Source organism: Ictalurus furcatus, chromosome 11 (assembly GCF_023375685.1).
Source record: "Ictalurus furcatus strain D&B chromosome 11, Billie_1.0, whole genome shotgun sequence".
NCBI lineage: Eukaryota > Metazoa > Chordata > Actinopteri > Siluriformes > Ictaluridae > Ictalurus > Ictalurus furcatus.
The window spans coordinates 25,122,394-25,146,966 of record NC_071265.1 but is presented as its reverse complement, the minus strand read 5'-3'; the positions used below and the strand labels follow the sequence as shown (position 1 = coordinate 25,146,966).

Here is a 24,573-nt window from a genome sequence, read left to right as displayed (position 1 = left end):
GGATCTTGAACCTTTACTGGTGGAAACAAATGCTGTATTTTTTTTTCATACCAAAAATATTTGCTTGATATTAAAGAGGTTGATTTATTGGAGTTATAAGTAATAAACTTTGTATTTTTACCAACACAAATTGATTCTAATGAGGAAGATGTCATTTTTTTAACCAAGCAAACAGTAGGTTATTACGGAGCCCCCCTAGTGTCAGGTAAGAAAAAAAATACAGCCATGTGTAATCCATACCCTCAGTTTTGCAAACCGTACCCTCAGTTTTGTAATCCGTACCCTCAGTTTTGCAATCCGTACCCTCAGTTTTGTATTTTTAGTTTTGTATTTGAATCAGTGCTTGCTTTCCATCAGGTTTGATTCTGAAGAGAATGTTTAAAAAAAACCCTAACCTTGTTTCAACACTGAAATCAGATGTGGTTGAAACATAATGCTTGATCAATATTTGATTAATGCTTTTAACCAGCTAATGAGAGCCTGCTTTACTGTGAGTTACTCAGACCTATAGGAGCACAAATAAATATTTTGTTATCTTTGTCTTTGTTTCACTGTTTCTTAAAAAAAAAAAAAAAAATTGTGGATGTTTTGAGAATATTACAAAAAGCTACGTATAAACCTATAGATCCTGTCTTGTCTTTTGCCCCAGCAGTGGTGTAATATTGAGCTTTCAAAATTGTTTGTTTTAAATACCTGCCAAATGGTTTCATTTATTTGATGTTTTAAAAAACATATACAGTACCAGTAATATTTCTAAAGATTTAGAAATTTACATTACATTCTGTTCAGAATTGAGTTATGTGCTTAATACAGACATTTATATTGTGCATATATTGACTTTAGACATAACTACAGACTTAAGGTCTATTAAGACTGTTACAGTTTGGTCTGTTTGGATGTAAGTACATTATTCTTGTGTGATATTGACTTAAGAAAGGAGCAGTATTAAGTCAAGTGCAGCTAATAGTTTGATTTAACCACAAAGCTGTATGTCTCTGTAATTTAATGCTGTAAATACACTAGGAAAAAAACTAGGAAATGCAATTCAAGGCCAATATTAAATACATAAATTATGAGATTTTTTTTTGTCCGCTATGGTGCCTTTGTGTTCTGGAGACTATTATTAATGAATAGTATTTAAATGTTTTCCCCCCTCCATCCTCCACCAGCAAAGACATCATTTTAATCTGAGACATTGCTTATGTAGAGAGTTTTTATGGATAAAATGACGAACAACAGTTACCTTAAGTAAGCAGTAGCACACATGAGTGCTTAGTCAGCTTATCATTTAAATTGCTCCCATATTTTCTTTATAGGAGAACATATTGAAGTAACAAAAACATTGGCATTGTTTTATTACTTTGACATCTCAAAATAGTGAATTTAAAATGTGATTTAAAAAACGGCTATATCCCACATACACATTAAAATTTCATGACCTTCATTAAGCATAAAAAAAAACCAACACCACACAAAATAAAAGGATGTGCTGGATCGAGTGCTATTTTATTTGCTTGTGTGACCTCAGAGGTGTGAGCTACAAGCAAATAATTTGCATAATGTGAATGTTGCAACCAGAAATTCATTATTATAACTTCAATTTTACACCTACACCCTATACAGCGTTTACTGTAAACAAAACTACTTGGTGATTCTGTTCAAAGTGAACAATGCTACCACGCACAGAGTTACAAAAAGAGCATTTATCCCTATAAACCCATTTTGTTTTCTTTATATTTTGATAGGAGAATTTCTTCACGTGGAAAATTATAGGGGCGCACGCAGGGTAGCACGTTCGCCTCACACCTCCAGGGTCCGGGGATCGAGTCCCGCCGTGGCCCTGTGTGTGCGGAGTTTGCATGTTCTCCCCGTGCTGCGGGGGTTTCCTCCGGGTACTCCGGTTTCCTCCCCCAGTCCAAAGACACGCATGGTAGGCTGATTGGCGTGTCTAAAGTGTCCGTAGTGTATGATTGGGTGTGTGAATGTGTATGTGATTGTGCCCTGCGATGGACTTGCACCCTGTCCAGGGTGTACCCTGCCTTGGGTTTTAATGATATGGCTGATCAGTGTATGTATTTATATTTATTTAAATAGATTTTTATAACAGGCACAATGCAGAGTTTAATGTTACATTAAATGTTATAATTAATGAAAAATACAATTAATGCAATCTAATAAAATCAAAATGTTGGTTTTGTATCAGTTTAAATCACAGGCTTGGCTTTAATTCTTTAAACCACGTTGACACTTCAGTTTTAAAAAGTGATGGTATCCATAAGCAGTGCCTTGCTTTCAATAACGTCCTTCAGCCATTTTTCTCGGAATCTGGTTTTTCCTGGAGTATGCACCGTCTCGCTGGATTCTACCTGAAACCTGACTCGCACAGGCATCGTGCTTGGTTTGGTAGAGGAGGTGCTGCAGGTGAAGTAGACCGACGCTGTGCTGTGAGGTACAGGGCGGCGGCGGCTCGGCATGCTCCACAGCGCCCTGTAGTGGAACTGTTTCTCAAACTCCAGTTCATTCTCCTGCAGGAACTGGACGCTGAACAACCACCTCGGCTCCACCTCCCAGGTGCACATATACTCCTCGATTTGGGTTTTTCCTACACTGATTGTAAAGTCTTTGCAAGCGACCCAGTCGATGTTCCTGATCTTGAAATCCAGCTGTTTGTTGTCCGGTATTGGCGAGCGAGTCAGCGTGCACTGAGCGCCGTCTAACACACTCTTAACGAGCTCAGAGGCTCTGAGATCCAGCAGATCATCTCCTGGTTTAGTATCCATTGAGTTATGTCATTAATTTGAAAGGATCCTCAATTATACTTTAAATGTCCTTAGAGAAAAATCAGCATGCGGTCTATGGGCGTCGCTAGGCATTAATAACATCCGGGACCGCTCTCGGCATAAACAGACATTGCCATGGCAACGCCCAACAAGTACTTGAATATATTGTTGTTTTTTCCCCCCTTTACATATAACTGCACATTCATACAGTTATCTAATGTAACTGCACATTCATAAGTAATCTATTGTAATCTAATACAATTATCTTAATCCAATCATGTAGCAGCAGCAAAATGCATTTTATATATCATTTATATATACTTAGCGAAAAAAGAAAGGTCCCTTGTTCAGGAGACTGTATTTTAAAGATAATTCTGTAAAATCCAGATAAGCTTTACAGATCTTTATTGAAAAGGGTTTAAAGAACGTTTTCCATGCTGGTTCAATGAACCATAAACAATTATTGCACATGCACCTGTGGAGCAGTCCTTAAGATCCAAACAGTTTACAGGTGATAGGTAAGTAAGATCACAGTTACAATAACTTAGGACACTAAAGAGACCTTTCTACTGACTGTGAAAAACACCAGAAGAAAGATGCCTAAGGTTCCTGTTTACCTGCGTGAACATGCCATAGGCCTGCTGCAATGAGGCATGAGGACTGCAGATGTGACCAGAGCAATAAACTGCAATGTCTGTAATGTAAGACGCCTAAGTCTACAGGGAGACAGGAAGGACAGCTGATCGTCCTTGCAGTGGAAAATTACATGTAACCGTGTGTCCCCCCCAGACGTGATCAAGAACTTGCAAATGCCTTGGTGGAAGAGTGGAGTAACATCTCACGGCAAGGACTGACAAATCTGGTGCAGTCCATGAGGATGAGATGCTCTGTAGTACTTAAAGCAGCTGGTGGCCAGCAGATACTGACTGTTACTTTTAATATTGACCCCCTCCTTTGTTCAGGGACTCATTATTCCATTTATGTTCGTCAAATGTCTGTGAAACTTGTTCAGTTTATGTCTCAGATGTTGAATGTTTTTATGTTAATACAAATATTTACACATGTTAAGAAATTTGCTGAAAAAAAAAGCAACTGCATGTGAGAGGACGTTTCTTATTCGATGCATTTTATATATATAGTTACTATACTAAATTAGTGGATTATCACACAGCATCAAAACAGTGTAAAACTTTTTACTTCAAATGCATTTCACTTGGTAAATACACTCACTTTATTGTCCACTTTATTAGGAACACCTGTACACCTGCCAATAATGTGGCTGCAGTGCAGTGCACTAAATCATGCTGCAGATGCGGGCCAGCAGCTCCGGGTAATGTCCAACCATCAGAATGGAGGGGGAAAAAAATGTGATTTCAGTGATTTTGATTTTGGCAAGATTGTTATTGCCAGATGGGCTGGTGGGAGTATTTCTATAGCTGCTGATTTCCTGGGATTTTCACGCAGAACAGTTTCTAGAGTTTACTCAGAATGGTGCAATAAAGAAAAAGCATCCAGTGAGCCGCAGTTCTGCATACAGAAACACTCTGTTGATGGGAGAGGTCAATAGAGAATGGCCAGACTGGGTCAAGCTGACAGAAAGGCTACAGTCACTCAGATAACAACTCTAAAGTTGGGGTGAATAGAAAAGCTCACCAAAACTGCACAGCTGAAGATTAGAAAAATGTAGCCTGGTTTGATGAATCCCGATTTCTGCTGAGGTACACAGAGGGTAAGGTCAGAATTTGGTACCAACAGCATGAATCCATGGACCCAACCTGCCTTGTGTTAGCAGACCAGGCTGGTGTAGGTGGTGTAATGGTGGCTCCTTATGGCTACTTCCAGCATGATAATGCTCCGTGTCACAAAGTAAAAGTCGTCTCAAACTGGTTTCATGAACATGACAAAGAGTTCAGTGTTCTTCAGTGGCTTTCCTAATCACCGGATCAGAATCCAGTAGAACCACTTTGGGATGTGGTAGAATGGGAGATTCACAGTATGAATTGTGTGATGCAATCATGTCAACACAAACCAGAATCTCAAAGGAATGTTTCCAACATCTTGGGGAAGCCATTTCACGAAGAACTGAGGCTGTTTTGTGGGAAAAGGGAGGCCCTACCCAGTACTAGCACAGGGTTCCTAATAAAGTGCTCGGTGGTTGTAAGCTGTATGTACATAAACTGTCTCACTCACTTTGTGAATTATTAAATATACAGTGTTTTAAATGTTGCATTTGAGGTATGGAAAGAGCAAAGTCAGGATGCACAGTGTTACATGGACCAAACATTCTCAGCATGCTGTGACCTTTAATCAGCTGGATTGAGTCGCGCGCGCACGTAGCGCTGATTTGAAGCTACTTCAGGCGTCGCAGACTTTCAATAAGCTGCTGTCATTAAACAGCGGTTATTTTAAACATACCTTGAGTGAGTTTTTCAGAACAGTCTAATGGTATTGTGGGGCAAAAATACCGAATTAGCAAGCATGGGCGGACTAAACAGCAAACTAACTAGGTTATATAAACGAGACAAATAGCGAGAAAACCGAACTGTAGCTAACGCTAGACTGCTAATACTAGTATCGCATTGCTAGCTAACTAGTTTAGCCGACTTATAACGAGAATTATCGCATAGCTATTCATTCGATATTTTCTTTGTAGTAATTGTACAGCAACACGGAAGCATGAAGCCGAACATTTGGAATGTAAAGGATATTTTGAACGTCCCAATGAACTCTGTGTAAGTCTGAGTTTTACAGATTGTGTATTTATGGGTAGTAACGCAGACTATTAATCAGGGGTCTTATTTCATAGGGGTGCAAGACCAGGTAAGGGAGGTGCCACCAGTGACTACTCGAGTCTGCCTGACTCTCAGTTTCTGTTTGGATCTCAAACCTGGCCTGAAAATTCTCAAAGCTTTTCCCAGGAGATAAGTGGACAGTCCAGAGGCTCTCATCAGGCCTCACAGGAGGTACAATTAAATATCTATGATCTCTTTCTCTGTAGAAGTTACTTGAAAGCAGGTGCGCTTGGTGTTTTCATTATGCACCAATTATAACTGCATGGGATGTACTATGAAGTCTTCTCTTCATGTGGTGCAAACATTCTGCTCATCTTTTCATAAAGTGAATCAATTTATTTGTTAATCTATTTCCCTTTATGTGTAATAAATCTAGAATATTTGAAAGTTCCACTTTTTGAATTAAATTACGGGGAAAAAATGAACTTTTTCCTCGATATTCAAATTTTTTGAGATGCACCTGTACACTATGCACTCATACACTATGTAGTTGTGCACTATGTACTCAACCATGTAGTATATGAATTCTATAAGTGTGACAGAGGGCTCGGTCACGAGCACTGCATTTACACACACACATATCCACTCCATTACAGCACCTAGTATTCCCATTCAGTCTCCCAACAAAGTACTAACCAGGCCCAACTTTGCTTTGCTTCCGGCCATACCACTCTAACACTCTAAAGCAAAGCTGGGCCTGGTTAGTACTTGGTTGGGAGACGGAATGGGAATACTAGGTGCTGTAATGGAGTGGATGTGTGTGCGTGTTATGTATGCAACTGGTGTGTTAACCTGCCCTAGTGTGCACCCAAGGGTAGGGAAAACTGGAAAACGGGTGGATAGTGGATTATGCGTGTAAATGTAGTGCTGCCGCAATCGTGACGGAGCCCTCTGTCACATTAAGGTTATTTTTTCATTCAACATTGGAGTCTGATAGTCCCTCCCCCTCTGCTACGTAATTTAAAGCTGCGACAGTTGATTGCATGAAGTGTCCAACGTCCCACACTTTGTTTTTTCGGTTTATTAAGTGCATCATCCGGGTATTTAAAGTGTACTTTTTCTATTTGCGATTTTCAGTGTGAACACAATACTCACACTATACTAAAAAATGGCATAGAATAGTGCATAAGTACATGAATTGGGATGCACCTTGGGTGATTAGAAAAAAACAACTGTCCACTTTGGGTGAGCCTATGCCAAAGACAGCCTCAGATTCCTGTTCTTGGCTGACAGGAGTGGACTGGTCTTCTGCTGTTATAGCCCATCCATTTCAAGGTTCGATGTTTTGTGAATGCCGAGATGCATTTTGTGCTTGTAAAGAATGATTATTTGTGTTACCGTTTCATTCCTGGCAACTCGAACCGATCTGGCCGTTTTCCCGGGACCTCTCTTACCAACAAGGCGTTTCCACCCACAGAACTACCACTCACTCCATGTTTTTTGTTTTCCACATCATTCTGTGTAAACTCTAGAGACTGTTGCGTGTGAAATTCAGGAGATCAGCAGTTTCTGAACTACTCAAACCAGCCCTTCTGGTAACAACATCCATGCCACGATCAAAGTCATATCGATCACGCTTTTTTTTCTTCATTCTGATGTTTGTGAAGCTCTTGACCTGTATCTGCATGATTTTTTGCATTGTGCTGCTGCCACATTATTGGCTGATTTAGATAACTGCATTGAGGTACAGGAGTTCCTAATAAAATGGACAGTGAGTGTACACTTGCACTTGGTCAAGTTATGATAAGGCATATCTTTCAGATTATAAATTCTTTCAGATTCTAACTTTATCACTTTGTCTATGCAGTTTGCTTTTTGTAGTTTTTTTTTTTTTTCCTGCAAAAAATTAAATTTGTGGATAAAAGTGAAAGCCACATTAGCAAAAAGCTACAATGTAAATCTAAAACCTTTTGAAGAACTGTTCAAATTAAAAATCTGCGCAGTGTTTTGAGTTTATGTTACCTCATTTTTGACAGATATATGAAACGAAGGTGTCAACCAACTATCACTCCAAGCCTGTACTGTTTTGTGATAGCAAAGTAACCAACATTTCGGGTGGTAGAGCCATGGGTATTTTAGAGAGATTTGAAGAGGAGAAGAGAAAAGCTAAAGAGATGTAAGTACACCTATTCATATCTGTTCCTTATGCTCCTTGAAAAAAAATAAAAATAAAAAATAAATAAATAAATTTGGTATGTCTAAGGACGCAGGTGATTTGTTGTGAAAACATAGTGTGAAAATGTCACATGGTATAAAAGATTTAAAATGTCTTTCACTTTTAAGTCTGTAGTTTTTGTAATGTAAACATTTAAAGCATGTGCTGTAAATTATGCTGATTTATACAGTGAAATTCTCGTTGGAGTCCGGCAGTTGCATGAAAGCCTGGAAAATGTAAGTGATAAAGGCAGAATTACAGCCTATGTAGGTCTTTAATTTGGATTATATTAGTTTATGTATAGTTTTATTTATCTATGTATGTCTGTTTCAGATCAAAAAGACTTTTCTGAACTGTATTGATGGAAGTTGTCACATAACCAGAGCAGCAGTGGCTGAAGGAATGGATCATTTCAGAAAAACAAGTAAATATTATTGTCAATTAATATTTCCTGTGTTTTGTATGTCTCTATCTTAATACCGTGGATTACAGTTTACTCTTTTGCTAATGCAACACATTGAGACCTTGGAAGTCTTTTGTCCAGCAGAGGGCAAAAATGTAGAAAATCACTGAACAGTTTTTATTATTGTTTGTTTTCGAGTTGTCCATCCATTCATGATCCTTGTTAGCGTGATATCTCAGGAATGAGCAGTTGAAAGTTTGTAGATTTTATATGGAATTATCATTGAAACCTGCAGATGTGTTGAATAGATTTTTCAATAGATCCAAACAGTGTCAAGGTCACAGCAAGGTGAAATGTCTGAAATAGTTTTTCTTCAATAGCTTCCTTCCCTGTTTGTCATACAGAATTACTTACACCTTCATGTTGAGGAAGTCGATGCCCATTTTCTGGCTAAATAAGAAGAACTAGGTGGAGGCATCCCCATCAATGCCATTTTTGTCACGTTCTAATTTTATTTATTTATTTGTTTGTTTGTTTATTTATTTTAATTGTTCCTTCTTCATGTTCAGTGTTTTTTTGTGTGTTTTTTTTTTTTTCCTGTCAATATCATTTGCATTACAGTTCAGGATCATTTTGCCACCATAAAGGAAAACATAGCAAGTCAGACTGAACTGCTGATGAGCCAAACGCGTAAAGAGATGGACAATGAGACTAAGGTAAACAAAATCTGAAACGGAAGCTAAGTTATACTTATGATTTATTTAGAATGATAATTAAAGGATCCTGTGTTTCTTACATTTAAAGGGCTCATTCCAGTCAAATATGTTTTGCTCTGCAAAAAAAAAAAAATGAAATTCCTGCTATTCTCCAGTGCTAGTTTTGCCATTATTGTAGAACTACTGAACCAGGCAGCTTCTTCAAAGAGCTCAGCACTTTCATCAGCAAGTGTTACTCCATCCATTTTAGTTGAATTGTAAACAATCTTCGGTGACGGCACAACTAGCTTTACTTGAGATCACTTAGTAAGCACTGTTTCCAGTAGTTGGCATTTGTGTATATATATATATATATATATATATATATATATATATATATATATATATATATATATATATATATATATATATATATAAAAGTTGTTCAAAGTCCTTAGCTGTTCAAGTGATATACAGTTATTTATTATTGCTAATTCGCTGCAGTTGATCTTAAAGATCAGAAAGGATTTGGGATTAAGGCTTGGTCTTATATTAAAGGCAATTTCTACTGTGTTTTTAAAATGTTAAAAGAATCGTTTTATCTATGACATAAAAGCAAACCACAAAGCATTAGATTGCTTGCCAGTATGTTGATTTGTCTTTTATTACAAATAATAATTTTTGCAAAATTCATTGCCACAAATGTGTACCTCTACATCAAACCTAAATTTAAACAAGTAAGGAATGCATGTTGTTATAAAAAAAAAAAAAAAAAAAAAAAAATTCCTTGCAGGGTGTGCGGCACAAAGTGGAGGGATTTTACCACCGGAAGGGAATTATTTTCTTCTTATTAAGTGTTTTATTCTTGTTATACCCACAATTGCAGTTTTTAACTTGTTAAGGAATTAATGATTTGTATATGTTTATGGTTGCATTTAATGTTGTACAATGTCCCCAAGACAAGTTAATCCCTGTTATCATTTATATTACAACAGCTGGAAACAGTTGTGCCTTCACCACCCTCTCTGTTTTCTCTCTATTGAAATTTAATAAGACAAAAAAGTTTCCTGGAATCCAGAAAGCGCAAAGGCTTCTGTCCTGAAGATAGAAGACTTAATGACCGCAAAGTGCTTACATCCAAGCCTCCCTCCATAAATGTGAAATAAACTTCACCCTAACAACAATTAGGCCTTTTTATTTGTTAAATAACACTGATTTTTTCCCCTCAATTATTATAAGATTTGTAGTGCATCTGCCCTACAAGTCCTTGTGAATGAGCTGTTAAAATAGTATAACATCACACATTTGAATGAGTGCATTAATATATATGTGTGTGTGTGTGTGTGTGTGTTATAGAAAATTAACACTTTCAGAATTCAACAGCACAGTGGTATAAATGGAATATAAAGCACACATGAATTACCAATCAGACTAGTTTGTTTTTATATCAGTATAGTTTGACTGAGGCTTGTTTATTTTCTCATGGCCCAGACATCATTAGCTCTGAAAGACTTGAGCTCACTTGTGCTCAGCCTCCAGCGGGACTTGGAATTACTGAAAGTGGAACAAAGCAAGGCGCAGCGTCTGCTTGGAGAGATTTTGTCTCTGTTTGGCACAATAACGACTGCTCGCTCCACTGGAGCTCATCACGGCGCTGTCCGAATGATTGACAACACTGTTCAGACATCACCTGGTTTGGTAGCGCAGTTCTGTGTTGTTTCAGAAGAAAAGAGTTATTATGAAGGTCTGAAGCTGTGCACTGAAGCATTTAATTACTCAGAGGGAAGAGTAGACCAGAGTATTTGTCCTGTTAAAAAAACATCTCCAGAGAAACCTAACAGAGGAGCATCTTTCCGGGCCATAGGCACTCGGCATTTTGAGAAGCAACGGCACATAGGAACGGAGAGGACTGACCCTAATGGCTGGCAAAAGTCTTACCATCTGCACTCAGTTACAACCAATTCTCCAAGCCCAGTGGCTTCCAGCACTGTCACTGCTCTTGTACAGGATCCTAAGAAGAATTACATGGTTGGAAGCCCTGTACATGTAGAACCAGTAAAGTCTTTGAACGATACGAATAAGAGCAAATCAGCAACCTGGATTGAGGTGCCCAGAGAGAAAAAAGTGCCTAAGCGAGCACAGAGATATCAGACCTTCAAGAAAAAGAAGAGAGCTTTGATTCTGCCACAGAGACGCCCTAATCAAGGGATGGCTTTGAATAATACGTTTGAGGATAGTCCACATGATGAAGACCAAGAAAACAGGGGGTCTCAGTCAGCGGTCAGTGCCTATCAGAAAACCAGCAAAGCTGTTTCAGGGAACCGTTTACCACTACAGCAGCAAAGCACAACTGGACTGATGAATATGAGTGAATGTGGACAGCACCTGAATCCTTGGTCCTGGTCCCAGAGCAGCAACAGTTCGCAGGTGACTGTGGAATACCAGCGAGCTGAATGGGAGACAGTGAAGCCTGAGCAAAAAGCCAATACTATACAGAGACCGAGAGTTACTTGGCAGCTCTTTGACTTCATCAGTGACTCTGATTAATTTGATGCGAGTTACACGAGAGATCGTTTTAAGACACAAAGCAAATTTTTTTTGGACTAGGACTTGGATCAGAATGTTTTTGTTGTTTCTCTGTAAAACACTGGCAAAGTTTGAGTTCTTTGTAGTTCTCCAGTGCATTTCTTCTGCTTCCCATGCACACGCAGGCATGTTTACTGTTGCCTTACATAACAGCAAAAATGATTTCTTACTAATTAGAACTTATTTCCTACATGATTTTCGAAATATTTTGGTTTCTGACCTTTTTTGTTTTGTATTGCTATGGATGTACAAACATGGCTACAGTAATATTTAGACAACTAAGTCACAGTGTCGGATGTGCAACAGAACATACGGTGCATAAAATATTGTTACAAAGAAAGCATCTCTGTAATACAGCTGAAGAATTAATTCATAGCGCATGCTTATATTTAATGCAAGTGAAGAAATCATTAATAGAGCATGTGAATATTTCAAAAGTACACCTTAGTGTTCGCTTCTTCAAACAGGAGTAAATGTTGAGCTTCTCTGTAATCTGTTACATTCACATGTCATAAGAGTTGTATACCTAAAAAAAAAAAAAAAATCTCTGAACGATTATTATTTTTTGAAAGTGCAGTTCAAAATAGACCATCAGTCTACAATCAGTCTACGAAGAATAAATCAACATGTATATTGTATCAACATATTTCACATGTTCAGTTCAGCCTTAAGTGAATAAAACACAACGTCCTTGTACAGCTGTGGAGATCTCAATTTTGTGAAATGCTTATATGTGCAAATTGTCAAATTTTGTGATTGCGTTTGCTTTTGTCATACATGGATAGTTTGTGTTATTCATCCACCAAGTCAGCTGGAGGGGGTATGAGTCTTCGCGGGTTAAGGTTCGCCACCAGACACACGTCATAACTGTCGTGCATCACAGCCTGTTTAACCACCACAGTCCACACATTCTCCCATGGATCCAACTGCAGGATATCCTTGGTGATGATGTCATGGCGGTCTAAGAAGAATTTTATCATTATAGTTGTGTGTGTGTGTGTGTGTGTGTGTGTGTATGTGTGTGTATATATATATATATATATATGTGTGTGTGTATATAAATATATATATAAATAAAAATGATTACAGTGATTTTTAAAAATATATCTAAGTTAAATTGTTGTTGCGTGTTGTTTATAGGGACATAAAATGAGAGGTTACAGCTAGATGAATGTTGCGTGGTGTGGTATATCTACCTGCTCCTTTATAGTATCCACAAGCGTATAGTTTTCCATCCACCACCCCAGCATTTGGTGCATTGCTTCGCAGTGACAAAAGTGGCCAGGGTAAGGGAGGACCATCCCTCCAGAAATCGCCATCAGGGTTGTAGATTTCTACTGCATCAAGACAGCGGCGTGACTGTCCACGATCTACACCCTCACATCCAATACCACCTGCAGGGCAGATGCAGAACTTGACATAGGAACAGAAATTTGAGATATGTTTAATTTAGTGTGTAAGATGTAATATGGCATACTTTCAGTTTAACTTGACCCTTTCTCTTACTAAAATTGTGTTAATCCTACAAGAACCAAGGAGTAAACAAATTAACTGCAAAACAAGTATTATGTAAAAGGTGGATATTTTTCCATCACAAACAATATTGACACCGCTTATAAATTGAATTCTAAAAATGCAATATTTATCATTGGCATTTGCTGGCACTTAGCATAACAAACATAGCAAGACAACAGCCCAAACAATATTAAGTTACTGCACTGTTGTGCTGTGCTTTTAAACCATTCCTAATTACTTCGGGCGGGGAAGTGTGTTTTTTTTTTTTTTCCCCACATATGTGGTATTTATTTTCAAATAAGTGGCATTTGAATTGAATATGTTGCTTTTATGTTTGTTGCCAAGTTTTACACTGGCTTCCCAGTAGATTGCTAAAAATAAATGCACTTAATATTCAAAGGCTTTTTGCTTCTCACCTATAACATAAATCTCCCCATTGAGGGCCACTGCACTGCAGCGATATTTGGAATATTTCATAGGACAGAGCTCATTCCACTTGTTGTTCTCTGGGTCATACACAAGCAGGCGGTTACTCATACGGTCAGGCTCCTCATCCGCATGATATGTCTGTCGTTCACAAGACGAGTCACAACAGGTGCAGTTAAACAAAGCAAGAAAAAGAGAGAGACAGAAACTGAGTAGGGTTACAAGCAAATACAATTACTGTTCTCGCTCAGTGTAATTTGATGTCATGTTGAGGTTATACAATCCTAGTTGTGCTCCTAGAAAAGCCAAGCAATGCACATTTTAGTGCTGCCTTTACTCTAACATTCACTTATTAATGGCTAATACAAGGACTCTTCAGGACCAGCTATACAATGCCAGATTGGAAACCTTAAAACAATGGGAATTACTCTAACCTGTGGTGTCCTTCCTCCAAGCACATAAAGGCAGTTTTTCATCCGGACAACACTGTGATGCGCCAAGGGCATTGGTAAAGGGGCGGCACTGCGCCAAGGGCCGCCCTGTAAAGACCAGCGTGCAACACTGTTGGTGATGAGGTACTGATTCTTCAGCATCATCTGACCCCCTATTAGGTACAGGTTATCACCCAGGGAACTCAGGGCATATGAGTCACGGTATTCTGCTGAGCTCAGGTGCTTCCAGCTACCCTGAGCTTCCTCATTATATCTAAAAAAAAAAAGAATAAATACAAAAATTAAAGTTAAATGGAAAATATTTAAGTACAATTAAACAATTATTTCTGCAATATACTCTCAAAAGACGTGTAATGATATGGAGATTGAGATAATATAATGCTATATATTTTTTTTTTACTGATTTAAAAAAAAAAGATTTTATTTTGCCTTTGGCTGCGTAAAAGTCATTTTTAATACTCTGTCCCACCAGATTAATCCCCTAAATACTTTGTAAATAATTGAAAAATGAGCAGTTACAACAGGAGAAATGAATTGTGCAACGCAGAGCCTAATTCAGATATGGTCAGATCATCCTTAATAGGCTTTGCTAGTAGTAGGCCAGTTACTCAATTATTACTATGTTCCAATGAACTATCCATACCTACACTTTACGATTATACTAATTTTGGACCTGTTTACCTAATATTTGCTGTACAATGTTAGTTTAAACAAAGATCGAGGTAGATTACTAAAGATGCAGTTTTGTTTCGGGAAAAAAAAAAAACCCAGACATTTTGTTTCACATACACTCCCTGACCACTTTATTAGTAACAACTGTACCTCTGTTCGTTCATGCAATTATCCATTCATGTGGCAGCAGCACACTGCATAAAGTCACACAGATATAGGTCAAGAGCTTCAGTTAATGTTCACATCAAAACATCAGGACATAACAGGCTACGTTTTCCCAATCTACAGCTGTCCACTTCCAGTGAGCCTGTTCTTGGCTGACCGGAGTGGAACCTGATTTGGTCTTCTGTTGTTGTAGGTCATATACCTCAATTTTTGGCATGCTGTACATTCTGAGATGCTCTTCTTTTCACCACGGTTGTAAAGAGTTACCGTAGCCTTCCTGACAGCTCAAATTAGTCTAGCCATTCTTGTCTGACCTCTCTCTTTAACAAAGCATTTTTGCCCACAGGACTACTGCTGATTGGACTTTTTTTTTAAACTCTAGAGACTGTTGTGTGTGGAAATCCCAGGAGATTAGCAATTTCTGAAATACTGAAACCACCCCAACTTGACCTGCATCTGTATGAATTTATTCATGGAACTGCTCACACATGATTGGCTGATTGGATAATTGCATGAATAAGCAGAGGTACCAGTGTTCCTAATAAAGTGGACGTGTGGAGTGTGTATGGACGTTAAATTATTGTAGCACTTGAGCCTTACTTGAAAATCTCCACATTCTTCTCCTTTTGTCTTGCCAACCTTCGTGGCCCTAACTCTCCAGCAACAACAATGTCATTGCGTTCCGTGACAACCCCAGCGCATACATATCCAAGGGCATCACCGTATCGAGGGGAAGTGATGAAAAATGTGCGCCCAGTTGTGGGAGCGTAACAGAAGCTGCGGTCTGAATAGCTTCCATAGCGTGAGCGTATTCCTCCGTTATCATTGCCAATGCATAGCAGTAGATCGGTCGTTTCCATGCCATAACGTAGCTTCAGCCGTCGGGCTGGAGCCTCTGGATGCAGACCTGCCGCTTCAATTGCATCCTCCATCATCTGTAGACATTCTGCATCAGCCAGCAGTGCTGTGTTGCGGCGCAGTGTCTCCTTCAGGTAGCTGACACTCACCAGTGGAAGGCGTACCTTCTGTAAGAGTTCTGGCAGCTGACTGGCACGATTTCCCTCCCCCAGACTCACTCCAACTGAGCAATGTTTCACCCATCGCAGCACTACGTCAAGAATGGTTTCCTCTCGGGTGACATTAAGGTCATCTGAAGCTAGCAACGCCCCAAGTTGATAGGCTTCCAGCTCCAGCACCTCCTCGCTCATACACACCTCTGTGAAGTGCTGCCGGAGGTAACGCTGAGCCTGGTCTACTAATTCTTCAGCTCCCAAATCGCGTGCATAGTAATAGATCCCCAGGCAGTTGGAGGCGTCCATGTTGTCCGTCATATAGATTTGGCAGCGCTTAAAGACATCATCCATCTGCAAGAGGAATGCGGCGACTGAGATACCCTGTACGTTGTCAGGGGAAAGTGGAAGCTTGGAGCTGTACATGTATTCCAGTAAGAGGGCTAAGCTTTGAGCTGGCATGTCTCTCAGTACCACCTGGCGGTTTACACTCTCACGCAGGCCACAGGTAAACATGACCCGGAAATATGGGCTGAACGCAGCAAGAACTGACCGGTGACATGGGAAGCTGAGGCCTTCCGCAATAAGTACCACATCTGTTAACTGCTCCGCTTCACGCATGTGATTCAGCTGTTCCAACAGCATCAGACCATGCTTAGCTCTCAGGTCCATTCTGCTTCTTGATGAGGATTTGTTTTTCTTCTTTAAAAAAAAAAAAATGTTTCACCTTAATCAAGGGTTTCCTTTAAGCTACAGACAGTCTGGAAGCCATCTTTTAAAAAAGGCAGGGACAGGTTATCTGGCAAAGTACAGAGCAAGACACAAGCTCAGCTGGTGCAGTTATTTGAGAGGGCACATCTGTGACAGTCTATTAGTGCATGTTGTTTAAATGTCAAAGCACAGAGACTGAACTATTCACAACACGTTTCTAACTTCTTTTCATGCATGATCATGTGCTGTATTTTTAATGCACATTAAAAAAAAAAGATATCTAATTATAAGTAAAACCCTGTCAAATACCACCAATGTTTAGTCAATACGTAACAAGCCTTCCGGTTAAATACAGATCACCTTCACTGCAGTTTCAAGTTCAGTATTACTACGAGGTGAGAGAAATATTAATTAAACCGATAAGATTAGGACATGCACTGATGAGTCGTACCAGAGATCTTGCTTGCAGTGTTCTTTGCCTTCAACAGGCAAGTCGTCCATTACATACACTTCATACACACACAGACACTGTGTCTGTGATAGTGCAAGGAGAAGGAGGGAGAGTGAGAGAAATCTGTTTACTGAACCCTCTGTGCCCCATGCTAAGCAACATGGCTAATAATAGACCATGGTGTTTCAAATAACCAATGGGGGGGAATCAGAAGAAACAAGATATTTTCTGAGGAAAAATGGATGAAAGCTGCAGTCTGTTCAGGAAGCTTTGTGTTAATATTTAGTGAAAAGTTAAACAAAAGGACAGTGTTTCTGTTCTTGTTGTTTTTCCTCACGTCTCAATGTGTGGAATGGCCCTTCAGGCTGCTGGGTATGTGGGGATTAGATTTCACCCCATCATGCTGTTAAAGTGATGTCAGGCCCTGCACTTGTGCATTCAGTTCTTAAAGGAGCATCTCATGCGAAATCAGTAGTTGGTTCACTAACTGTGAAACGAATTGGAAATATGACCTAAGGGCTTTGGAATATGGATGTAAATAGGGGTGTCTCCCTTAAATAAAGGATAAAGAGAAAGACAAGCTAATACACGCATACTCTACATGGCCAGTATGTGGACACCCGACCATCACACCCATATGTGCCCATTCCAAAACCATTGGCATTACCACAGATTTAGTCCTCCCTTTAACGCTATAACAGCCTCTGTTCTTCTGGGAAGGCTTTCCACTATATTTTGGAATGTGACTTTGGGAATTTGTGCTCATTGAGCCAGAAGAGCCTTAGCAAGGACAGGTGCTGATCTCAAGGAGGAGACCTGGTGCGCAGTCAGCAATCCAGTTCATCCCAAAGGTGTTCAGTGGGATTAATGTCAGGGCTCTGTCAGGCCACTTGACTGCTTCCATACCAACCTTGGCAAAACAATTCTTTATGGGCTTCGTTTTGGACCTAGTTTCTTAAAAGGGGTATTGTCATGATGAAATATGGGCTGCTTTAGTTCCACTGAATGGAAATAATGCGACAGCATACAATGACATTCTAGACAATTGTGTGCTTCAAACTTTGGGGCAACAGTTTTGGGAAAGCCCATATATGGGTGTGATGGTCAGGTGTCCACTTACTGTCGGATATATAGTGCATCATGACCACTCATTTAGTTGTGTTGTGTCATTGTCAAATCAAGATTTAGGCTTTAATATTTTACAGCTCCATCTCCTCACATGTTCACTAAGGGTTTACATTTATTTATTGTCCAGCTGAAAAAATGACTATATATATTATGGACTTAGTGGAATGTGCAGTACAGCATAATAATAGCTATAGTAAGTGATAAAGTTGTCATTTCAGTTATATTGTATTTCCAGTAGTGTATTAAGCATAAATTACTAAATCCTTATAATGTTCTATGCATAAACAGGTGAATAATAAGTGAAACACAGGTTTGCAGTTCATGGTCCTTTTTGCTATAGAGGCTAATCTTTAAACAGTGATAGAAATATTAACCCTAGTAAGGGTTTGATTCCCGCCGCTGCCCTGTCTGTGCGGAGTTTGCATGTTCTCCCCGTGCTGCGGGGGTTTCCTCCGGGTACTCCGGTTTCCTCTCCCAGTCCAAAGACATGCATGGTAGGCTGATTGGCATGTCCAAAAAAGTGTCCATAGTGTGTGAATGTGTATGGGATTGTGCCCTGCGATGGATTAGCACCGTGTCCGGGGTGTACCCCGCCTTGTGTGCCATGCGTCCTGGGATTTGCTCCAGGTTCCTTGTGACCTTGCAAGGATAAGCGGAACAGAAAATGGATGAATGGATGGATGGATTAACCCTAGCTTTCATTTTACAAGTGCAAAAACCTGGCACTGAAACAGACTGTCCTTATTATTCAATTCACAAGAGTTTTAATCTTTAAAATCTTTTGCTAAAGTGATCTGAACTTGATCTGAAGTTGATCTGAAGAGCACATGGTAGAATTTGAAGGTAGTTTTGTTGAGCGTGGTAATATTAATAATGTAGCAGTTTTGTATCAAGTATCCCATTATTATAACTGGGCAGGTGCTTAAAAGGTATAAGAAGAATGCATTTCAAGCTTCATTTTGTTTTAGAGTGAAATTGCTGCAGTGAACACTTGGATCCTATTGTGCTGATTGTGTGTTGTAGAAAATGATGAATCAAAGACTGATTGCTAAATGTCTCTTCCTGTTTCCAGTGATGAGATTATTAATTCATTCATGTCTTACCCAACATCCGGGTGGGATCCGTCACTAGAGCAGAAAATATTCACTAGAGCACACCAGTGGAAACTTGAGAAAAAGCTGAATCAGCATAAGCACAGGATTAACAATATAGTGTGATTTTATTTATTTATTTATTTATTTTTTTAAATACAACATTATTTTATATCCACACTTGTGGAGTTTTGAATCATGGACTCATACATACAATCTCATTTTGTGTATTAATTGTTATTTATAGTTTATAAATGAGTATTTTAGATTTCTCCTTAAGTAATCATTAACAAAAAAGACAGCCCTTTTTACTACGTCTTCCTCATCCTATTTAAGTGTCTGTGAGTGTAAATCGCAAACTAGAAACCCTAGGAATCAAAAGGGCGAAGTCAAAGTATAGGGTAAAGTAGAATTTTTAAGTTCGATCTGAACTAGGTTTGTGCTGTAAGTATGGTCAGTGGGAAGAATAGCTCAGGGTACTGTGTGGAGAGGGAGATTCTGGATGAAGAGAGGCTGGAGGAGATGGCTAGGAGACTGGACCCCTCACACACCCACATTCCTTTCTCTCATCGCCTGAAAAACTCACTCAGGTGAGACACTTAAATAAAAGAAACAAATTTTTTTTGTGTGTGTGAATAGTGGTGGTATTCTTTATTCCTATGAGTTCCTATTAAAGTGAAGATTATTTCTTTCTTGTCTTTTTTTCCCTAATCCTCTTCCCTCTTTATTCCTCTCACAGGTGTTCTATCCCCAGACTGAAGCGTAGAGTGGCAGGCTGTTTACCCGTGCTTTACTGGTTACCGCGTTATTCCATCTGGGACTATGGCATGCCAGACCTCATCTCTGGCATCAGTGTGGGCATCATGCACTTGCCACAAGGTGAGAGCTTCTGTAGCTTAAGATTATTCCCTCTCAATTAATTAGTATCTTTGTGCAGAATAGGAGAAAGGTCAAACTGTTAAGAACAATAAACCCTTCGGTAGAGTCTGATATAATAACTGTTTTTATTTTATGAATGAGGAAAAACTAATACAGTTTTGTTAAGTAATTCTCAAATGTTCTGCTACTATTTACTAATATATTTTTGAAAGCTTTATAATTTACAGAAAATATTTATATATCACATCACATAACACATTGGGCCATGCTAATAATCAGTAGGAGATGTCAGCCATTAAAAGAGATAAAATCAACATTTTAGGAGCATGTCTGTTACCGTTTGAATTTTATCCATAGCATTACACCTATTTTAAATATGTGGCACACACGCATGAGAATTTTACATAAAGGATAACATTTCTCCTATGCAGTTTTCTGAACCAGAAAGGTTCTGCAGTTCTGACAAGTTCTGGAGTTTTGCTTTGTGCTGGCACGTCTAAATTGCGCTGTTACCGGTGTTTCGATACAACATTTGAGACAACAAAACTTTATTTATAAAAATAAATAAATAAATAAATAAAAACTAAGAGGGATACTGTGTGTGTGTGTGTGTGTGTGTGTGTGTGTGTTTTGTAGGAATGGCCTACGCATTGCTGGCGTCACTGCCACCCGTGTTTGGACTGTACAGCTCTTTTTATCCTGCACTCGTTTATTTCTTCTTTGGGTCCTCCAGACACATTTCTATAGGTGAGGGGTGTGTTCATACATTATTACCATGACAATTATTTTGTTTAACTAAATCCATTTTTGCTACATTTGCCATAAATATAAAAACAATTTACAATGATAAAGTGGAAATATTTTACATTTATTCACTTAGCAGACGCTTTTATCCAAAGCGATTAACAAATGAGAAAAGTACAAGCACATTATTTAACACACTACTGAAATATTTAACACACTACTGAAAAAATAAAAAGCATTAAAATGGCATTATGGGTAAAATATTTGTTGGCTACCACACTATGGGCTTTAAATTCTCTAAATGGCTGTTCGTCATGCATTGTCTAACAAAACGTCCCTCTGTATGTGTGTGTTTGCAGGCACGTTTACGATTCTCAGTGTCATGGTGGGCAGTGTTACGGAGCGATTGGCCCCTGATGCCAATTTTCTCATCCTCAATGGCACTAATGTGACGGAGGAGGTGAACGTCACTGCTAGAGATCTTTATAGAGTACAAGTTGCTGCAGCCACTACGCTATTAGGAGGACTAATTCAGGTTCGCACACATTTATGACAATGGAGATGTGATATGTGCAAACATGCATATTCACTCTCATCATGTGATGCTGAATTGTTTCTGAATTGCAATGGAAATACATTTTCTTAATCTTTCAGGTGATTCTGGGTTTGGCGCAGTTTGGGTTTGTGGGTACGTATCTCTCGGAGCCATTAGTGAGAGCGTACACCACAGCGGCTGCCGCTCACGCAGTAGTGGCTCAGTTGAAGTACATATTGGGAGTGTCTCCAACACGATTCAGTGGGCCGTTCTCACTGGTGTATGTAAGTACTTTTGTCCCCTTTGTGGCCATGTACAACAAACCTCATCCCTTTTTTTTTTTGAGAATCCACCAGACCCTGTGTTCTGTGTGTATGCAGACACTAGTAGACGTGTGTGTGCAGCTGCCCAATACTCATCTGCCCACTCTGCTGGTCAGCGTTGTGTCCATCATAGTCCTCTTCATTGCCAAGGAGCTGAACAATAGATACCGAGAGAAACTGCCAGTGCCAATACCAGTGGAACTCATTATTGTATGCTTCTTCTTTTTCATTTGACATTTTCTCATTCTTAAAGCATTATTTATCATATCCATTGTCTTTCATGGTTATTAACTGGATGGTCAGCATTTTTGTCTCTTTTGTTAACATATTTGTATTGGGTCTGTTTTTCAAGACTCACTTAGAGACAATTAATTGTGATTTTGTGTGTGTGTGTGTGTGTGTGTGTGTGTGTGTACAATAGATTGTTGCAGGTACACTGACATCATTCCACACTCATCTAAATGAGACATATGAAATTTCAGTAGTTGGAGATATCCCAAGTGGGTGAGTTATTATTTATTATTATTAGACTAATATCGTACATAAATACAGACAATTCTATTAAGCACATTTAAGTTTGCTAATAATTTCTTGGATGATTCAGGCTTCAGCCTCCCACGATGCCAAACCCCAGTATCTTTTCTGAAGTGATAGTGGATGCCATTGCCCTGGCTATTGTGGGATATGCCATTTCCATCTCTTTAGGCAAAACGTTTGCTCTTAAGCATGGCTACAAAGTGTGCAGCAATCAGGTGAGATGGCAAGCCATCACTGCAGATGGGAATTTTAATCAGACATATGCGTAATCACATAGTAACCATTTTTCTGTGTTTTTAATTTTTTTTTTTTTTAATAGGAGTTGGTGGCTTTAGGTCTCAGTAATACAGTTGGAGGTTTTTTCCAGTGTTTCTCTGTCTGTGCTTCTATGTCTCGGAGTCTAATACAGGAGACCACTGGTGGCAGAACACAGGCAAGACACACACACACACTTGGCACAGTGTTACATATACCTATCTTCTATGTACAAACTTATAACCATTGTGTTCTGTTGCACTGCTGTAGATGGCAGGTGTAGCTGCAGCTGTGATAGTGCTGGTGACAACGTTGAAGTTAGGAACTCTGTTTCAGCAGTTGCCCAAGGTACATCCCTCACAAGTCTGTGGCCCAGAATACACATCTGTCTGTTTATATATATATATATAATTTGTATATATATATATATATGTGTGTGTGTGTGTGTGTGTGCATCCATACAGGCAGTGCTGGCTGCCATTGTGTTTGTGAATCTGAAAGGCATGTTCCAGCAGTATGCCGACATTGTGACACTGTGGCAGAGAAGTAAGATTGATCTGGTAGGACGCCATAATAAACCTCCAACATTGTTACACATTCCATTAGTACAGTGTTTAAGCATGTTTTTATATCTGAATGATTAATGATCCACTCTTATCCAGTATCTGTGATGATGGAAGCATTATTTATTGTAATCAAAAATGTTTTTCATGCTGCATTATTTAAATGTATTATTTACAATTATTTGTTGTACTGTATATAGTTGGTGTGGTTGGTGACATGGGTGTCCACTGTTCTCTTTAATATGGATATGGGTTTGGCAGCCTCTATTGGTTTTGCCCTGCTTACTGTTATCTTCAGAACACAAAGGTGAGACATTTTCCTACTCTGCACCCAGACAATGTTTTGTCTTTCTGGTTTAAATAGTCTTAAATGAGTGCTTCCTTGATCTCACAGGCCCCGGTACTCTGTTTTGGGCCACCTTCCTGGTACTGAGCTTTATTTGGACATGGAGACACACCAAAAGGTGAGGCACATGGACATTATGCATGTTCACATTACCTTGTTAAACCCCGATTTCTGGATATGATGTTTGAATCTTGAATGAATGGCAGTTATAAACTCCTGAGTAGTGTGTATTTATTAGTGTACCATATATACTTAATGGGTATTTTTATGTATTGGGATTCAGTGCTTTGGTAAACTGCAAAGACGAACTGATCAAACTGACTCTCAAGCCTTCTTGATTTAACCCCATCAGATCCATTGAGGGGAAAAAATATTTTTTCCCCTCAGTAAATCGAGATAATTTTAAAAACCTGTATTTTATGTTTACTTACTTTCTTAGTATTCTATTACATTTTATTTGAAGATCTGAAATATTTATGCAAAAATATAAGAAATCATGAAGGATGCAAATACTTTTTCTTTTTTTAAAGGCAAATTATGTTTTACTATTATAATAACAAACATATGGATAAATTTGTGTGTGTGAAAGGTAAGGGAGGTACCAGGCATCACCATATTCCGCTCTTCAGCCACCATATACTTTGCTAATGCTGAACTCTATCTGGAAGCCCTCAAACAAAAGGTGCACATTTGTTTTTGTTTTTTTCTCATCCAGTTCTCTCAACGTACCTCTTACACACATTGTTTTCCATCTTTATGCTTTACCTTATCTGGCATGTTTTTCTCTCTTGTTTTTGTGGCTGATGACTGTGATTACAGAGTGGCTTGGACATTACTAAGATGATCACGTATAAGCGCAGACAGGAGGAGAAGCAGAGACGAAGAGAGAGGAGGGCAGAAAGAAGGGCAAAGAGAGCAGCCAAAAGACAGGTAGAGCAACATATCAAATCTTCTGATAAAGACCACGAAGCGTTAGTTAGTCTTTCTATCTCAAATGTATGATCCCATACTTCCAAGATTTAATTACTTAAAAATAAAATTCTGCACGTTTATGGTTCAAGTATGCACTTCACTCACACTTTATTTATGTATCAGGTCTGACTATTATTAAAACAATTTTTGAAATAATCCTGACTGTTTGCAACCAAACTATTGCCTTTCGTTATTTCACTTGTTGTACTATATTAACATTACTGATCCGAATATTAATTAGTTACTTAATGAGTATTTTTTCTTTGCACTGCTGTTCTCACTCACTGTTTAAAAATTTTTTTATTACTTTTTTTCTTTTTCTTTTTAGAAACAAGTTCTCAGAGCAGCCTCTCAGCGTGCCAAAGGGTGCGTCTTCTCGATTGAAGA

At 38.9% G+C, this 24,573-nt stretch overlaps 4 protein-coding genes across 10 annotated transcripts; 2 read left to right on the top strand and 2 right to left on the bottom strand.

The window, feature by feature from the left end:
• Window positions 1–1,487: 1,487 nt before the first annotated feature.
• akap14 (A-kinase anchoring protein 14) lies at window positions 1,488–2,893 on the bottom strand. Its single transcript, XM_053636805.1, has one exon. It carries the CDS (start codon window positions 2,778–2,780, stop codon window positions 2,256–2,258), a length of 525 nt encoding a protein of 174 aa, XP_053492780.1. The 5' UTR covers window positions 2,781–2,893; the 3' UTR covers window positions 1,488–2,255.
• LOC128615003 (uncharacterized) lies at window positions 2,813–11,771 on the top strand. 6 transcript variants are annotated; one of them, XM_053636799.1, is made up of 9 exons: window positions 2,813–3,298; window positions 3,417–5,200; window positions 5,434–5,512; window positions 5,587–5,743; window positions 7,549–7,688; window positions 7,918–7,963; window positions 8,061–8,151; window positions 8,752–8,846; window positions 10,317–11,771. In XM_053636799.1, exons 3-9 carry the CDS (start codon window positions 5,457–5,459, stop codon window positions 11,370–11,372), a joined length of 1,641 nt encoding a protein of 546 aa, XP_053492774.1. In that variant the 5' UTR covers window positions 2,813–3,298; window positions 3,417–5,200; window positions 5,434–5,456; the 3' UTR covers window positions 11,373–11,771. The 6 variants fall into 6 exon arrangements, with proteins under 6 accessions (XP_053492774.1, XP_053492773.1, XP_053492778.1 ...); XM_053636798.1 differs by having other exon boundaries at window positions 2,813–5,200; XM_053636800.1 differs by lacking the exons at window positions 2,813–3,298; window positions 3,417–5,200 and having other exon boundaries at window positions 5,230–5,512.
• A 431-nt stretch (window positions 11,772–12,202) lies between these two features.
• Window positions 12,203–17,491, bottom strand: kbtbd12 (kelch repeat and BTB (POZ) domain containing 12). 2 transcript variants are annotated; one of them, XM_053636796.1, is made up of 6 exons: window positions 16,814–17,491; window positions 15,242–16,450; window positions 13,787–14,057; window positions 13,343–13,493; window positions 12,608–12,805; window positions 12,203–12,372 (listed from the first exon to the last, which is right to left on the bottom strand). In XM_053636796.1, exons 2-6 carry the CDS (start codon window positions 16,321–16,323, stop codon window positions 12,203–12,205), a joined length of 1,872 nt encoding a protein of 623 aa, XP_053492771.1. In that variant the 5' UTR covers window positions 16,324–16,450; window positions 16,814–17,491. The 2 variants fall into 2 exon arrangements, with proteins under 2 accessions (XP_053492771.1, XP_053492772.1); XM_053636797.1 differs by having other exon boundaries at window positions 15,242–16,353.
• A 1,177-nt stretch (window positions 17,492–18,668) lies between these two features.
• Window positions 18,669–24,325, top strand: LOC128615216 (solute carrier family 26 member 6-like). Its single transcript, XM_053637106.1, is given in 16 exon segments — window positions 18,669–19,622; window positions 19,772–19,911; window positions 20,548–20,658; window positions 21,015–21,190; window positions 21,310–21,474; window positions 21,571–21,723; window positions 21,935–22,017; window positions 22,118–22,265; window positions 22,370–22,483; window positions 22,576–22,653; window positions 22,770–22,865; window positions 23,069–23,175; window positions 23,263–23,332; window positions 23,804–23,896; window positions 24,034–24,198; window positions 24,200–24,325. Coding segments are annotated over 16 exon segments (1,965 nt in total). The 5' UTR covers window positions 18,669–19,482.
• The last annotated feature ends 248 nt before the right edge of the window (window positions 24,326–24,573 follow it).